General features: G+C 42.7%; 1 protein-coding gene across 2 annotated transcripts in view; it reads right to left on the bottom strand.

The window, feature by feature from the left end:
- The window catches only part of ARHGAP10 (Rho GTPase activating protein 10), a 421521-nt gene that overhangs the window by 239308 nt on the left and 163283 nt on the right, over positions 1-18930 (bottom strand). For both annotated transcript variants that reach the window (XM_073576247.1, XM_073576246.1), the window contains one exon: positions 8083-8164. In XM_073576247.1, coding sequence (XP_073432348.1) covers positions 8083-8164 — 82 coding nt within the window. The remainder of the gene's footprint in view (positions 1-8082; positions 8165-18930) is intronic.

Genomic DNA, 18930 nt, shown 5'->3' with positions numbered 1-18930 from the left:
TGTTTACCATCAACAGCTCCCAAACAGTTGGGAAAATTGCATACTGTCCAGAATTTGTCAGCAATTTCCATCCACTTTTCAGCGGTGGGCAGGGGCATAAATTCTGGGCAAAGAACATTCCAGAGAGCCCGGCAGGTGTCAGCAACAATTCCAGACAAGGTAGAGATTCCAATACGGTACTGGAAGTGTAGTGAAGATAGGGTTTCTCCAGTCGCCAGGAATCTGTGAACAGACAAAGAAGTAAAATTAATATTTATGTATATTATTTTAAAAAACTATAAAATAAAATATTAGTACATTCACGAAAACTAATTACCCAAGGTTTTGAATACTAAATTTAAAAAAAAAAACATCAGACCGCACCCCTTGGTTTTTAAAACATACCGTAATGTCACCAGTAGCCGTTCCTCAGGAGGAATCGCACGACGGAGCTGTGTGTCCTGTCTCCGGATGGATTGTTGGACACGAGCAAGCAAATCCATGAAACTTTCGTGGGACATCCTGATATAATCTGTAAATTTCTCCGGGTTTGCCTGTAGCTCGCTGTAGAGGGTGTGGTATGCCCCACGGCTCTCCCGGAGTTCAACAATCGGATGTATCCACATACGCCGCCGTCTTCGCTGCCTCTCTCTCTTCCTTTGTTCATGGCAAGCAACTGCATACGCCTGAGCCATCGTGATGTCCAAATCCAAGTTGAAGTGAAAACTCTTCCAGCGCAGATCCATGGTCACGAGAAGAATCAAGCAAATGTGAAGAATACTGTAGACAGGGTCTATATATTAACATACCACACCCACAATGAAGTCCCATTGGTCTTGTGTGTTGTTGAATGGTTGTTTTTTCATTTTTGTGGGGTTTTTCCAAAATCTGTAAAAAAACGCAAACGCACAAAAAACGCATACAAACGCGCAAAAACGCTGCGTTTTTTTCCTGCATGCGCATAAAAATGCTTGAAAAAAACGCAGCGTTTGTATGCATTTGTATGCGTTTTTTTAATGCGTTTTTTTGCGGGAAAAACGCGCTGCAAAAAAAAGCAAGTGTGAAACTAGCCTAAACCGATATAAAAAAGGTATTTATGCATGAAAGGTGCGGGGTCAGGGGGAAGCAAAAGTACTAAGAGAATCCTTATGTGACACACAATTGAATGATATCACTATATGATATCTCAAAAAAGGGGTGACAGATTCCCTTTAAGAGCTTTGAATACAGCTGTTAACCAGTTAAATATCGTTGTCAAGCAAGTGATCACGGGGTAATGATGAGTTTTTATGACAGCCAGGGGTTTAAGGATGACCCCTGTACCTGTCCTTACGTTCACAGGAGATCAACAGGAGATCATGATTACTGCCATGTACATCACAAGTGATTGGACGATCGCAGCTTCAAGCCCACTAAAGGGCCTAAAAAATACAGCAAGGAGAAAAAGCTTTTAAAATTATATTATGACTAGCTGAAGAGCCCAGCACTGCCCGGGCATAGTAACTAACTACGGTTAGTTATAACCAATTATAAGGGTGTGTGCACACTAGGGTGACCGCAAAAAATCGATGTCGGAATTTTGTCCGTCTGGACCCCACAAAACGATTCCCCTTTCCAGATATTGAGATAGCCAAAATTTGAGCTCGATCAAACGACGTTAACCCGTGCCGCTCGTCGCTCAAAGTTTGAAAAAATCCAAATTGAGGTATTTTAAGATTTAGGTATTTTGCATAGTCTGTTAGACTATAAAGAATGTGACAACAACATTGCAGAAATAGCCCTGACCAAATTTTCGAACCATTTGTGGTATTTGAATGCAGAGTTGGTGGGATTATCGTTTTTTGATCCCACCATTACAGACAATGAAAAGTTGTTAATGGCTAATAAATTGCTCAGTAGCACAGATGAACCATCAGAGCACGCTAGGGTTGTAAATCCAAAAGTTAGGAAAGAAAAATTAAAAGAGGTAGGAAGTAACCGACTTTAACGACCTTCTGACAAAAGATGAAGAACAAAAGCAATATGTCCTGCAAGTTGTAAGCAAATGCCGAGCATTATATTCTGACGTTTCAAAAACTACTTTAACAAAAGCTCTAGAATAGATTAGATAACTATGTAAAATTATCAACTCATGTAGGTTAGCGTGCTCTGATGGTTCATCTGTGCTACTGAGCAATTTATTAGCCATTAACAACTTTTCATTGTCTGTAATGGTGGGATCAAAAAACGATAATCCCACCAACTCTGCATTCAAATACCACAAATGGTTCGAAAATTTGGTCAGGGCTATTTCTGCAATGTTGTTGTCACATTCTTTATAGTCTAACAGACTATGCAAAATACCTAAATCTTAAAATACCTCAATTTAGATTTTTTCAAACTTTGAGCGACGAGCGGCACGGGTTAACGTCGTTTGATCGAGCTCAAATTTTGGCTATCTCAATATCTGGAAAGGGGAATCGTTTTGTGGGGTCCAGACGAACAAGATTCTGACATTTTTCCCCCCCATATGAGATCCGGTCACCCTAGTGCACACGCTGCGGATTCTGCTGCGGAATTTTCCGCGCGGATTTTGCAAAATCCGGAGGTAAATCCGCAGGTCAAAAGATCTGCGGTTTATCTGCAGATTAGCCTGCGGTTTTCTCCTGCGGTTTGACACCTGGACAATGGATTCCGCACAAAGAAGTGACATGCTGCGGTTTTGAAACCGCAGCAAATCCGCGCGGAAAATTCTGCAGAGTGTGCACTGCGGTTTTTGTTTTCCATTGATTATAATGGTACTGCACACCGCAACAGAAACTGCTGTGGATCCGGAGGACCAAATCCGCTGCGGATCCGCAGCATGTGCACACACACACCCTAATGATTACGAATATACAGTTAGGTCCATATATATTTGGACAGAGATAACATTTTTCTAATTTTGGTTCTAGACATTACCACAATTAATTTTAAACAAAACAATTCAGATGCAGTTGAAGTTCAGACTTTCAGCTTTCATTTGAGGGTATCCACATTAAAATTGGATGAAGGGTTAGGAATTTCAGCTCCTTAACATGTGCCACCCTGTTTTTAAAGGGACCAAAAAGTAATTGGACAGATTAAATAATTGTAAATAAAATGTTCATTTCTAGTACTTGGTTGAAAACCCTTTGTTGGCAATGACTGCCTGAAGTCTTGAACTCATGGACATCACCAGACGCTGTGTTTCCTCCTTTTTGATGCTCTGCCAGGCCTTCACTGCGGTGGTTTTCAGTTGCTGTTTGTTTGTGGGCCTTTCTGTCTGAAGTTTTGTCTTTAACAAGTGAAATGCATGCTCAATTGGGTTGAGATCAGGTGACTGACTTGGCCATTCAAGAATATTCCACTTCTTTGCTTTAATAAACTCCTGGGTTGCTTTGGCTTTATGTTTTGGGTCATTGTCCATCTGTAGAATGAAACGACGACCAATCAGTTTGGCTGCATTTGGCTGGATCTGAGCACACAGTATGGCTCTGAATACCTCAGAATTAATTCGGCTGCTTCTGTCCTGTGTCACATCATCAATAAACACTAGTGACCCAATGCCACTGGCAGCCATGCATGCCAAGCCATCACACTGCCTCCGCCGTGTTTTACAGATGATGTGGTATGCTTTGGATCATGAGCTGTACCACGCCTTCACCATACTTTTCTCTTTCCATCATTCTGGTAGAGGTTGATCTTGGTTTCATCTGTCCAAAGAATGTTCTTCCAGAACTGTGCTGGCTTTTTTAGATGTTTTTTTTAGCAAAGTCCAGTCTAGCCTATTTATTCTTGATGCTTATTAGTGGCTTGCACCGTGCAGTGAACCCTCTGTATTTACTTTCATGCAGTCTTCTCTTTATGGTAGATTTGGATATTGATACGCCTACCTCCTAGAGTGTTGTTCACTTGGTTGGCTGTTGTGAAGGGGTTTCTCTTCACCATGGAGGTAATTCTGCGATCATCCACCACTGTTGTCTTCCGTGGGCGCCCAGGTCTTTTTGCATTGATGAGTTCACCAGTGCTTTCTTTCTTTCTCAGGATGTACCAAACTGTAGATTTTGCCACGCCTAATGTTGTAGCTATTTCTCGGATGGGTTTTTTCTGTTTTTGCAGCTTAAGGATGGCTTGGTTCACCTGCATGGAGAGCTCCCTTGACCGCATGTTTCCTTCACAGCAAAAACTTCCAAATGCAAGCACCACACCTCAAATCAACTCCAGGCCTTTTATCTGCTTAATTGAGAATGACATAACGAAGGGATTGCCCACACCTGTCCATGAAATAGCCTTGGTGTCAATTGTCCAATTACTTTTGGTCCCTTTAAAAACAGGGTGGCACATGTTAAGGATCTGAAACTCCTAAACCCTTCATCCAGTTTTAATGTGGATAACCTCAAATGAGAACTGAAAGTCTGAACTTCAACTGCATCTGAATTGTTTTGTTTAAAATTCATTGTGGTAATGTCTAGAACCAAAATTAGAAAAATGTTGTCTCTGTCCAAATATATAGGGACCCAACTGTAATGTAAATATATTATATATATATATATATATATATATATATATATATATATATATATATATATATATATATATATATATATATATATATATACACACACACTGAAGAGCCCTGCGCTGCCCGGGCATAGTAACTAACTGTGGTTAGTAACAGCAAATTATAATTATCCTCCATCCCATAGTCCCGTGCCCATATACCCATCATACATATCCACGATCCCATAGGCCCGTACCCATATACCCATCATACATATCCTCCATCCCATAGTCGAGTGCCCATATACCCATCACACATCCTCCATCCCATAGTCCCGTGCCCATATACCCATCATACATATCCACGATCCCATAGGCCCGTGCCCATATACCCATCATACATATCCTCCATCCCATAGTCGAGTGCCCATATACCCATCACACATCCTTCATCTCATAGTCAACCATTATGACATCATAATGAGCGGTGGGGCTTGCAACCTATGATGACATCAGCGTCTCCATGGCAACCATTATGACATCATAATGAGGGGCGGGGCTTGATACACGCACACACACTTTTTCCCCCCATTATGTAGATAGGGGCAAAATTGTTTGGTGAATTGGAACGCGCGGGGTTTCGCCTCACAACATAGCTTAGGATGCTCTCGGGGTCCAGACGTGTGACTAAGCCAAATTTTGTGGCTGTAGCTGCGACGGTGCGGATGCCAATCCTGGACATACACACACACATACATACATACACACACTTGAGCTTTATATATTAGAGATAGATATATATATATATATATCTCTGAGTGTATAGCCCCGCCCACTCCGCATAGCCACATTCACTGTAATATCCCACATCATCCTGTCAGCCAGAGCTACCGGACTACTACCTCTAATATCCCACATCATCCAGTCAGCCAGAGCCACCAGACTACTACCCCTAATATCCCACATCGTCCCATCAGAGCCACCGGACTACTACCGCTAATATCCCACATCGTCCAGTCAGCCAGAGCCACCGGACTACTACGCCTAATATCCATTATATCAAGCAGGGGCCGAGGTACCAATAATAGTTCAATTCTGTTTAAAGCAGATTGGTAATTAAAACTTAACGTTTATTTTACAACAATTAAAAACCTAAAGTGCCAAGAAGTGCAAAAAGTACAAAAGTGCAAATAAAACAAATATGTGCAAATATGATATCTAGATACTGATACCAAGGTATTATAATAACAAAAATATTGGTCCCATAGAGACCTAGATATTGATACCAAGGCATTATATGCTATATGTAAAATATTGGTCCTTCAGAAAAGAATATATAAATCAACAAAAAGGCGGTATAGCACAGGTTGCTGTTTTATTTGCACTTTAGCACGTGTACTTTTTGCACTTCTTGGCACTTTAGGTTTTAATTGTTGTAAAATAAACAATGTTAAGCTTTAATTACCAATCTGCTTTAAACACAATATTCCTAATATCCCACATCATCCTGTCAGCCAGAGCCACCGGACTACTACCCCTAATATCCCACATAACCCCGTCAGCCTGGGGTCAGAACCAGAGCGCTTAGTGGAATTGCCCTAACTTCCATACCAATGATCCCTTTAAGAGACCCTGGGGTCAGAACCACAGTGCTGAGTGGAACGGTCCTAACTTCCATACCGGGGATCCCTTTAAGAGAGGCCTGAGGTCAGAACCACAGCGCTAAGGGATTTGCCCTGACTTCCATACCGGGAATCCCTTTAAGAGAGGGCTGGGGTCAGAACCAGAGCGCTGAGTGGATTTGCCCTGACTTGCATACCAATGATCCCTTTAATAGAACCCTGGGGTCAGAATCAGAGCGCTGAGGGATTTGCCCTAACTACCGTACAGGAGATCCCTTTAAAAGAGCCTGGGGTCAGTACCAGAGCATTTGAAGGCAATTGCCCTGACTTCCATATTGGGGTTCCCTTTAAGAGAGGACTGGGGTCAGTACCAAAGTGCAGATTGGATTTGCACTCACTTCCATACCGGGGATCCCTTTAAGAAAGCCTGGGATCAGAACCAGAGCGCTGAGGGATTTGCCCTAACTTCCGTACAGGAGATCCCTTTAAGAGAGCCTGGGGTCAGTACCAGAGCATTTGAAGGCAATTGCCCTGACTTCCATACCGAGGATCCCTTTAAAAGAGGCAAGGGGTCAGAACCAAAGCACTGGATGGATTTGCCCTGCCTTTCATACCGGAGATCCCTTTAAGAAAGGCCTGGGGTCAGTACCAAAACGCTGAGTGGATTTGCCCTAACTTGCATACCAATGGTCCACGGGAGGGAGGATTCTTTTCTGTCATGTGCTCCGTGCTCCTGTCTGAGGGGCAGACAATTTCTGGGAGGTTATGTTCCCAGGGGATGCTAGATTTCACCCACCATGTCAGTGTCTGCTGAGGTGTAGTCAAGTGGGAAAACTTGCTCATAGCAACCAATCACAGCTCAGCTTCTTCTGAACAGCTATGGTGAAATGAAAGATGCTGCGTGATTGGTTGGTGATACACACACATACATTCATATATATATATATATATATATATATATATATATATATATATATACACACACACACAGTATATATAGTATATAAGAAAAAAACAAAAAAAAACACAAAAAGTTCAAATCACCCCCGTTTTGCACCGTTAAAATCGAAACATTAAAAAAATACATATATTTGGTATCGCTGCGTTCATAAAAGTCTAGTCTATCAAAATATAAAATAAAGGAATCCGATCTGTGGACAGCGTAATGGGGAAAGAAATCAAAATGCCAGAATGACATTTTGTTGGCAGTCCCAACAATGCAACACAATGAAATAAGAGGTGATGAAAACTTTGTATCTACTCTAAAATGGTATTAAACATCAGTTCAGGGCACACAAAATAACCCCTCACACAATTCCAGATCCCGAGAAAGTAAAAACCTTACGTGTCTCGGGAAATGGCAACTTCAGAGAAAGTGTTTTTTTTTTCATTACAAATTTCCCAATTTTTTTAAACATTTCAACAAAAAACAAACAAACAAAAAAACACTATACATGTTTGGTATCTGCGTACACATAATGACCTTAGAGAATCATACTGCTAAATCAGTTTTACCGTATAGTGAACATGGTAAATAAAAAAATACAAAAACAATTTGTGGAATTGCACTTTTTTTGCATTTTCAATGCACTTGGAATTTTTTTTCCTGCCTTTCAGTGCATTACATGATAAAAAGAATGGTGTCATTCAAAAGTACAACTCATTCTGCAATAAACAAGTCCTCATAAGAATACGGGGATTGAAAATTAAAGTCATGGGTATTGGTGTAAGAGGAGGAAAACACACACAAAAAAAAAAAAAAATCAAAAGGTCATGAAGGGGTTAAACCTTACAGCAGCTGTGACCACAGTGAGCATTTTGTGATCAGGCTATGAACTGCTTATGAAGGGCACTTTAATTACATTTTATCATCATTTTTCATAAATCAGAAAATGTCATCACTGGAAGCCATATGGGTTTTATACGAGTCATTCAACTGAAAAGCAATACATGTGTAAATCGCCAGATTGGATTGACTTACAGATTCTTTTCCACCTAGTACTTCCATCCAGAGGAGTCGATCCTCTTCTGAAAATGCTTGCATGGTGATTAGAAGTCCAGGCCTAAGGGAAGATTTATATTATAGCTTAATTTTTGTTGGTAAAAGAACAAACCTATTTACTACAGGAGACACGGCAAGCGAGGACAACCACTAACACATAATATAGGCCTTTATTCCAACCAGTCAACAGAAAACAGTCACTGCATCATCAACTGGAATTTTTTTTTCTTTGTCCTTTTAAACTGCTGCATTGTGATAGTTTGTTATGCTATATATAGGCAGCTTTCCTTATCTTTAATAAGTTTTGGTACAACCCCAGTTCCAAAAATATTGTAACTCTGTAAAATACGTCTAGGAAGTGAGTAGACCAATTGCTGGATTTTGGGAGAGGAATACTGTCCCATCCTTGTTTGATGTAGCATTTTCGCTGCTATACAGTCCTAGATCTTCTCAATAACTGCAAACTTCTAACACTGATTACACAAGAACCACAAGACAGATTTCTTCACTCCAGGTATCATTTTAATCAGTTTAACACTGCCAACCGGAGAGTGTCTGTAGTTTACTTCACAAAATCCTGCTGACAGGTTCACTTTACAGAAACTTTAAAACTAAAGGATCATTTACTCGGTTTGGCGACAAAAAAGATTCTTCACAAAACAGAAAAACAGATAAACTTTACAGAGGGTGAAAGTGCAGGCCACTTACTAGCAGCTATTGTTGTATCCCAAAACGGGCCTTCCGATATATCCAGACTAAATTATGAAAATGGAAAACACAAGAAAAATGGAGCAAAACATCCATGTATATGACACAAATAAATGTCAAGCTTATTTTCATTAGTACAAAAATCGTTAAAAAATGATCACAAAGTATTACAACACAGACAAAGTCATTTAACACAGGTCAGAATGCACCAGAATTTAAAATAAAAAACGTGCTGCACAATGGGCATCACAGAAATAAGGTAAGGTCAGCATGTTACCCAAAGAATCCCACATATATATCCAAAACAATTACTTTGTTAATATGACGTACAGTGACAATATCATCAGCAACCCAAGTATCTTAGGCGGAGATTCAGTGATCGGGGTTATAGCAACAGGAGCGTCAGGAGGGGCTATGTAAGAGCTAAGAACACCAAGAGGGGTGAGCTTTAGCTGCCCGGAAAAATAGGAAGGACAAGGATGGTGATGGTAAAATCAGAAACATCTCCACCTACTACCAACAGTGGGATAGGATGCGATCCGTCCTTAAAAAACATTGGGCGGTTCTTATGACGGATCCAATACTTAGTCAGGGACTGTCCCCTACTCCATTGATGACGGCACGACGGAGTAAAAATTTAAAGGACATGTTGGTCTCTAGTCACTATACTGCAAAATCACGCTTTCTTTTTGGATCTAGGGGTAGGAACATTGGATTCTTCCCATGTGGAAAATGTTTAGCCTGCAAGAACCATGTCAGATCCACATCCTTCACATCATCCGACGGCCTACGTGTGTTCCAAATTAGGGACTATATAACATGCTCAACTACACATGTGGTTTACTATGCCACTTGTAGTTGTAAGTTGATTTTTGTCGGGCTAACCTCACGTGAATTACGTGTTAGAACCCGTGAGCATGTACGAGATATTGAGGCCGCTCAGGATGTGGAGGATGAGGGCCTTTTAAAAACTCTCCCCAGGCATTTTAAATTAAACCATAAATGCAATCCTGATTCCCTCCAAATTAGAGGCATTGACCATGTGAATATGGGAATTCGCGGTGGTGATAATGTGCGTTCTCTTAATCAGATAGAATGCCGATGGATTGTGTCACTGGGGACTATGGCTCCAGCGGGCCTTATCTCCTCTTATTTGTGAATAGTGTCTGTCCTTGTACTGATGGTCACTCTTTTAAAGTTATTTTGTTTTTAACTTGGTGTTTGTCTCTTTGTTTATTTTGTAGTCCTTGATGCAACATTAACATCACTCCTGAGGGGCGTGGCTTGACTGGCAATGGTGCTGGCTGCATAACTTCTGAGCTCCCATGTGAGCTGCTCTAAATCGGCTCAAATAGATTCATTCCTCCTTCTCTCCTGGCTGGGGTTGTGAGTTTTACCTGCGTGCCTCCCAGGAACAAGATGACCAGAGGGAAAGCTGCTAAGCGTCCTTCTCCAGCCAAACTTACAGACCTCTTCCCCAGAGACTGCAGCATGGTGAAGGGGAAGATGGCAGCTTCCCCTGCCTCCACTTCTTCCCGCTCCTCCAGAAGAGCCTCAGTGGTGAACTCTGACACGGCGCCGGACCAGTCAGACATCCCGCTGACAAAGAAAACAATGCAGAGCCTGCTGGTCTCACTGAGAGCTTCTTTACAGGAGGATCTGAGAGGTATGCTGGCGGGGATCCGGGAGGACATAACGGCTATAGGGGACAGAACGGATCATTTAGAATCTAAAACGGCGGAGCTCACCAAGTCTCATAACGACCTTATAGACGCCCATTCTACTTTAGAAGATCACGTTAGTGGCCTTCAAGCTAAAGTTACAGATTTGGAGGATCGGTCGCGCCGTAATAATGTAAGGATTCGTGGAATCCCCGAGTCGGTACCAGATGGGGAGTTGTCAGAGTTTTTACAAGGTCTGTTATCTGAGGTGCTCCCTGAGGCTGAATCGGCCAGTCTCATGGTGGATCGGGTCCACAGAGTGCCTAAGCCTAGATCGCTCGGAGCTGACATCCCACGTGATACCCTGGCCCGGTTACATTTCTTTAAGACTAAAGAAGCCTTCTTGCGAGCTCTGAGGAGACAGCCGGTTTTATCCCCAAGATATGCAGCCTTGTTGGTATTCCCGGATCTATCTGCAGGGACACTTGCAAAAAGAAAGGAATATGCTCCTCTCACTAAAGCTCTCAGAGATGCTGGAATAAAATACCACTGGGGCTTCCCAGTCAGTCTCTCAGTTTCACACAACGGTGCCCTCCATGTTTGCCGGTCTCCTGCCCATCTAGCAAAACTGATGGAATCCTGGAACATTCTCCCACATTGTGAGGCTGCAGGTCACCCTCAAGATAGTTCCCAGTTGGAAAAGATCTCAGAGGAATGGATCCAAACCTGAAGTTGAGAGCCAGCTCACTGTTGCTCAAGATCCTGGTCTATTTTTTTTTTCTTCTTTCTTCACCAGGTGCCCCCAAGTGGCTCAGTTTCATTTTTAGCCACCAGCTACACCCTTTGTGGTGGTGGTGATACAGCTTCTTGTTAAAGCTGTTTATTTGACTGCATGTTTTCTTCATGTTATTTTTGCTAGCTTCTGCTTCTTTCCTTCTAGTTATCATGCTTTTTTCCTCACCCACTCCTTCTCCATCTTCCTCTTCCATTTCCCTCCCCCCCCCCTCCCTTCCTTCCTACAGGTAACAAATATTCTGCATGATCTGAAATGGGGCTAAAGTTCTTATCGTTGAACACTAAAGGGTTAAAGTCCCCGGCTAAGCGTAACATGTTATGGAATGAGGTTCACAAGTCAAAGTGTGATATTCTATGCGTACAGGAAACTCATCTGGTTGCAGCTGACAATTTCAGGCTCAACAATCGGTTGTTCCCTCATAATTTTCATGCTAACTTTAGTAAAAATCGGGCTGGGGTTAGTATTTTTATTAAACATACAGTGGCGTTTAAGCTGGATTCTGTACATTCTGACTCAGAAGGCAGATTTCTGATTATAGCGTGCTCCCTGAACAATGTGAAATACACTCTGGCCAGGGTCTATGCTCCTAATATAAGGCAAATTGGATTTCTGCGGAAATTCCTAAAAATCCTGGACCAAACAGCTGTGGGTCATAAAGTAATCTGTGGAGATTTCAATATCCCTGTTTCAAAACAACTAGACTGTTCCGCTAAAACTGCTCATAGGAAAGAAATTGGCCAGCTTTTAGCACAACATTACCTTCACGATGTTTGGAGATACACCCATGCTGAAGAAAGGGACTACACGTATTATTCTGCTAGATACTCCTCTTATAGCCGCATAGATTATTTTTTAGTGGATAGTAGCCTCCTGGCTGAGTGCTCGGAGTCTCAAATAGGAGTCATATCATGGTCTGACCATGCGCCCATCTCCCTAACAATTAACGAGGGTCATAATTCCTCAATTTTTCATAGATGGAAAATAAATGATTCCTTGCTCCCTAAACAACATGTTTTACAAGAATTATCTGGGGGGTTATCAGAGTTTTTTCTTCTGAATGATAATAATTCAGTCTCAGATGAGACTCTTTGGTCTTCACATAAGGCGGTAATTAGGGGAATTTTTATTAAAATTGCTGCTTGGGAAAAAAAGAAAAGAGAACAGTTGACAGCGAATATTCTTGGTCAGATTCAAACCTTAGAATCACTAAATAAAACTGGCCCCTTATCCTCGCGCTCGGCCCAATTAAAAGAGCTAAGGTTACAGCTAAGGCAAATTCTTATCTTCAAATATGAAAAAAATCTTAGAGCTTTTAAAATCAAACATTACTCTTTGGGAGATAGAACTGGTTCCATTTTAGCTAGGAGGGTCAAAAGTCGGGAAATGAAGTCCAGAATTGAATTTTTGCATACCCAGGAGGGCTCTATAATTAAAAATCCTATTCACATTGCGAATGCCTTTGCAGACTATTACCAGGGTCTATACAATTTAAAAGACGACCCGTCCACCCCTCAGCCAACGAAACCTGCTATTGAGGCCTTCCTAGGTAAACTACACCTGCCTAGTCTGTCTCAAATGGACCTAGAGGTTCTAAATGCCCCCTTTTCTATAGAAGAAATCCATAAAACGGTCAAAGCTACAAAGACACATTCTGCTCCAGGCCCAGATGGATTTTCTAATTTATACTATAAACAATTTGTGGATCTCCTGGGTCCTTATTTGTGCAGGACTTTCACATATTGGCAAAACCAATCCTCGGTCTCCCCTTCCAATTTAGAAGCGATAATTACAACCCTCCCTAAGCCAGGGAAGCCCCCCACCTCTCCGGGGAACTTTCGCCCTATCTCACTGCTCAACTGTGACCTTAAAATATATGCAAAAATTTTGGCCTCTGGTTTACATAAGATCCTTCCCTCCTTGATAGCTCCAGATCAGGTGGGGTTTGTTGCCGGAAGGCAGGCTAAAGACGGGACTAGACGTTTGATTGACCTTATAGCTGTGATAGAGAGTAGGAGGGTCCCCAGTGTTCTCCTGTCCCTTGACGCGGAAAAAGCCTTTAACAGGGTGCACTGGGGATTCCTAAAGAATGTTTTGGAGAAATTTGGATTTCGGGGACCAATTTTATCTGCAATTCTCTCCCTGTACTCCAATCCTAACGCTAAGGTTCTCGCTTCAGGGTTTGCCTCCCGTAGTTTTTCTATATCTAATGGTACCCGTCAGGGGTGCCCACTTTCCCCAATAATTTTTGCTTTGGTGGTGGAGCCTCTGGCAGAGTACATTCGGTTGCATAAGGGTATCATGGGGGTGACAGTTGGTAAAGTTGATCATGTTGTGGGTCTGTATGCTGATGACATTATTATTTCCTGTTCTGAAGTACAGAGTTCTTTAATTAATGTACTATCGGTTCTTGAGGAATTTTCTGCTGTTTCATTTTATAAACTTAATACAAATAAATCCCTAATTCTTTCCTTGTTTGTTCCCCGGGCTGAAAGGGAGAGGCTCGCCACATCCTTGCCATTTCGTTGGGTGGACCATAGTATTCCCTATTTGGGAATCCATCTTACAACAACTAAACAATTGGTAAGGAAAATTATCTCAGAACTGACCAAAGAATTGGGAAAACAGCTCCCGCGCTTTTCTGCATTGCCTCTATCGTGGATGGCCAGAATTCACGCTTTTAAAATGTTATTTCTCCCAAAGCTGATATACCTTTTTAGATGCCTCCCTTTGAAGATTCCGAGATACTCCCTGTCCGGTATACAAGGCCTTATCCGCAAATATATTTGGGCTGGGAAGAAATCTAGAATACCCCTTCAATTTCTCCCCCCCCCATTTGGGGAAGGCGGAATGGGTGTGCCTGATGTGGTAGAATATCACAGGGCGGCGGTTTTAGAGTCTGTCAGGGACTGGTGGAGAGAGACGGAGGATCATAGATGGCTGCAGATTGAGGGATTCCTAAGTCTACTAGGTTCAACAAAAAAACTGCTGGGGGCTTTGATTCAAAATCGGTTGGTCCCGCATTCCATTCTGGGCACGGTCGAAGCGGTGAGGTGGCACTGGAGGGATTGGTCATCGGAGCTTGTGGCCGGTCTGATTTGAAGGTTGCCCTTTAAGGACGTTATGGCTTGTGTTCCTGATGTTGACCTCAGGGCTTGGGATCAGTTGGGGTCCCTGCGTATGTCAGATCTTTATGACAAGAGTTCCCTGTTACCTTTTCCTGAGCTGATGTCCAAATTCAACCTTCCAAGGCAGGTTTTCTACCAATATCTTCAAATTAGGCATTTCCTACGCACTTTCCACCTGAGTTCCTCAGCATCAGGACATAGGTTTTTGGCAGACTTTCTATTGAAGGACTCGCCACCGGTCAAGGGCTTGTCCTTATTATATCGCCACTTTGCTTCTGATGTGGAGGGGAAGACACCAACATACACTCACTGGCCACTTTATTAGGTACACCATGCTAGTAACGGGTTGGACCCCCTTTTGCCTTCAGAACTGCCTCAATTCTTCGTGGCAGAGATTCAACAAGGTGCTGGAAGCATTCCTCAGAGATTTTGGACCATATTGACATGATGGCATCACATAGTTGGCGCAGATTTGTCGGCTGCACATCCCTGATGCGAATCTCCCGTTCCACCACATCCCAAAGATGCTCTATTGGATTGAGATCTGGTGACTGAGGAGGCCATTTGAGTACAGTGAACTCATTGTCATGTTCAAGAAACCAATCTGAGATGATTCGAGCTTTATGACATGGCGCATTATCCTGCTGAAAGTAGCCATCAGATGCCTGTTCTTAGCTGAGAGGAGTGGTACCCAGTGTGGTCTTCTGCTGCTGTAGCCCATCTGCCTCAAAGTTCGACGCACTGTGCGTTCAGAGATGCTCTTCTGCCTACCTTGGTTGTAACGGGTGGCAATTTGAGTCACTGTTGCCTTTCTATCAGCTCGAACCAGTATGCCCATTCTCCTCTGACATCAACAAGGCATTTCCGGCCACAGAACTGCCGCTCACTGGATTTTTTTTCTTTTTCGGACCATTCTCTGTAAACCCTAGAGATGGTTGTGCGTGAAAATCCCAGTAGATCAGCAGTTTCTGAAATACTCAGACCAGCCCTTCTGGCACCAACAATCATGCCACGTTCAAAGGCACTCAAATCACCTTTCTTCCCCATACTGATGCTCGGTTTGAACTGCAGGAGATTGTCTTGACCATGTCTACATGCCTAAATGCACTGAGTTGCCGCCATGTGATTGGCTGATTAGAAATTAAGTCTTAACACACAGTTGGACAGGTGTACCTAATAAAGTGGCCAGTGAGTGTATATGACAAAATGGGAAAAAGAGCTGTCTCTCCCCTTGCCGCCTCGGCAGTGGCATGTGGCCTCCCGGATGGTACTGGGGTCCTCCGCCTGCCTTAACCATTTGGAACAGATTAAGAAAGTACACATGGGTTGGTATAGGTGCTCAGCCCAGATTGCTAGGTTTGCGGTGGATTACTCTCCCCTCTGTTGGAAGGGTTGTGGCATGGTGGGGACAATAGGACATCTCTGGTGGTCTTGCCCTTTAATTTATAGTTTCTGGGGTCGGATCTTTGACCTAGTGGCAGAGGTTTGTGAGACTAGACTTTCTCCCTCACCTCAAATGGGGATTTTACACATGGGCTTGGACGCCTTTCCTGCTCCCATTGCTCAATGCATCTCTCACATCCTAATCTCGGCCAGACAGTGTATCGCAGCTAGGTGGAGGTCCCCTGAAATTCCTGCTCTAGAGGAGGTGATTGCTAAAATCAACATGCACTTCCACTATGAAACTCAGCCAGCAGTGTCTCTTTGGCCTTAAAAATTCAAAAACGTTGGGCGATGTGGTCGGCCTCTCCCCCTCTAAAATGGTGATAGCCTGCTCTTGTAATAGGTTGGACAGGTAGTTCCGTAACCGGTAATTTAGAACAACTCTCTTTTTCTGTGCAATAAATGTACTTACTGTATTGTTGTAAGTTACCTCCCCCCCCCCCCCCCTTTTCTTGCAATGCATGATGTTATGCCTTGTCTTGTTTTGTGCATTGCCTTTCTTGTTGTTTGAAAATTCAATAAAAATCTTTGGATTATTAAAAAAAAAAAAAAAAAACATCACTCCTTATTAGTGCTTTGGTGAACCTTGTGGAATGTAACGATATCATCTTGATCCATCAATCAAATGATGACAGTTGCTGCCTAGGATGAAAAAGTGACTTCAAACTTAGTGATTATCATTATGTATGGTCTTGTTATAATTGTGTTATAATATGTAACTATTGTTAATTCTGTAACAGATCTGCATTTTGTGAAGTATCCCAGCATTTCATTAGGGCGCATGTGCGTTATGGACAAGGAATAGTCCTTTATGTGTACTTGTTATGTCTTTATATAGCAATTTGCCCTCGTTGACATTACGGATATATTAGGGCGATGATGCGCTATATATACTCCCCATGTTTTGGGTAGGAGTAGTGAGGTTCTATGTGCGCCAGGTATGGGCTTTCTTTGCCCATGATCAAGATGGCGCTGAGTACCACGGTCCACCAGTGCACATGTCTCCATTTTGGTTGCGCCGCCTACAGCGCCTCCGGTATCGCGGGATGGCGCGCGATTCTCGCTGACACTTGCGTGTCTTGCGGGAGTTGCGTCGCCATCTTGACGCCGGGATCGCTGGCTGGCGCTGCTCCCACACACCGGTGACATGCGCCAATTAAGGTGATCCTCAGTACTATATTTCAGGAGGTTTGGAGGGACACTTTATACCAACACCCCCAGAGGAAGCTATCGTGAAACGCGCGTAGGAGTATGCGCTTGCACATGGACACCAGTACGGGTAATGGCTGAAACCCTCTACTAACTTTGGATTCCCCTCTTCCTTCCCTCTTTGGGCCAAATATGGACATATTTTATTAGGATAATATTGTTACTATTATTGATTGTGTTAGTGGGGGTTTAGAAGGTGGAGGAGTGACGGGATCCCACTTTATTGTTTTACTTGGGTTGCTGATAATATTGTCACTGTACGTCGTATTAACAAAGTAATTGTTTTGGATATACAGTGGGGAAAAAAAGTATTTAGTCAGTCAGCAATAGTGCAAGTTCCACCACTTAAAAAGATGAGAGGCGTCTGTAATTTACATCATAGGTAGACCTCAACTATGGGAGACAAACTGAGAAAAAAAAATCCAGAAAATCACATTGTCTGTTTTTTTTTCATTTTATTTGTATATTATGGTGGAAAATAAGTATTTGGTCAGAAACAAGCAATCAAGATTTCTGGCTCTCACAGACCTGTAACTTCTTCTTTAAGAGTCTCCTCTTTCCTCCACTCATTACCTGTAGTAATGGCACCTGTTTAAACTTGTTATCAGTATAAAAAGACACCTGTGCACACCCTCAAACAGTCTGACTCCAAACTCCACTATGGTGAAGACCAAAGAGCTGTCAAAGGACACCAGAAACAAAATTGTAGCCCTGCACCAGGCTGGGAAGACTGAATCTGCAATAGCCAACCAGCTTGGAGTGAAGAAATCAACTGTGGGAGCAATAATTAGAAAATGGAAGACATACAAGACCACTGATAATCTCCCTCGATCTGGTGTTCCACGCAAAATCCCACCCCGTGGGGTCAGAATGATCACAAGAACGGTGAGCAAAAATCCCAGAACCACGCGGGGGGACCTAGTGAATGAACTGTAGAGAGCTGGGACCAATGTAACAAGGCCTACCATAAGTAACACACTACGCCACCATGGACTCAGATCCTGCAGTGCCAGACGTGTCCCACTGCTTAAGCCTGTACATGTCTGGGCCCGTCTGAAGTTTGCTAGAGAGCATTTGGATGATCCAGAGGAGTCTTGGGAGAATGTCCTATGGTCTGATGAAACCAAACTGGAACTGTTTGGTAGAAACACAACTTGTCGTGTTTGGAGGAAAAAGAATACTGAGTTGCATCCATCAAACACCATACCTACTGTAAAGCATGGTGGTGGAAACATCATGCTTTGGGGCTGTTTCTCTGCAAAGGGGCCAGGACGACTGATCCGGGTACATGAAAGAATGAATGGGGCCATGTATCGTGAGATTTTGAGTGCAAACCTCCTTCCATCAGCAAGGGCATTGAAGATGAAACATGGCTGGGTCTTTCAACATGACAATGATCCAAAGCACACCGCCAGGGCAACGAAGGAGTGGCTTCGTAAGAAGCATTTCAAGGTCCTGGAGTGGCCTAGCCAGTCTCCAGATCTCAACCCTATAGAAAACCTTTGGAGGGAGTTGAAAGTCCGTGTTGCCAAGCGAAAAGCCAAAAACATCACTGCTCTAGAGGAGATCTGCATGGAGGAATGGGCCAACATACCAACAACAGTGTGTGGCAACCTTGTGAAGACTTACAGAAAACGTTTGACCTCTGTCATTGCCAACAAAGGATATATCACAAAGTATTGAGATGAAATTTTGTTTCTGACCAAATACTTATTTTCCACCATAATATGCAAATAAAATGAAAAAAAAAACAGACAATGTGATTTTCTGGATTTTTTTTTCTCAGTTTGTCTCCCATAGTTGAGGTCTACCTATGATGTAAATTACAGACGCCTCTCATCTTTTTAAGTGGTGGAACTTGCACTATTGCTGACTGACTAAATAC

Source organism: Dendrobates tinctorius, unplaced genomic scaffold (genome assembly GCF_039654945.1).
Source record: "Dendrobates tinctorius isolate UK_male_01 unplaced genomic scaffold, ASM3965494v1 ptg000008l, whole genome shotgun sequence".
In the NCBI taxonomy this organism is placed as follows: domain Eukaryota; kingdom Metazoa; phylum Chordata; class Amphibia; order Anura; family Dendrobatidae; genus Dendrobates; species Dendrobates tinctorius.
This window is presented reverse-complemented; position numbering and strand designations above follow the sequence as displayed.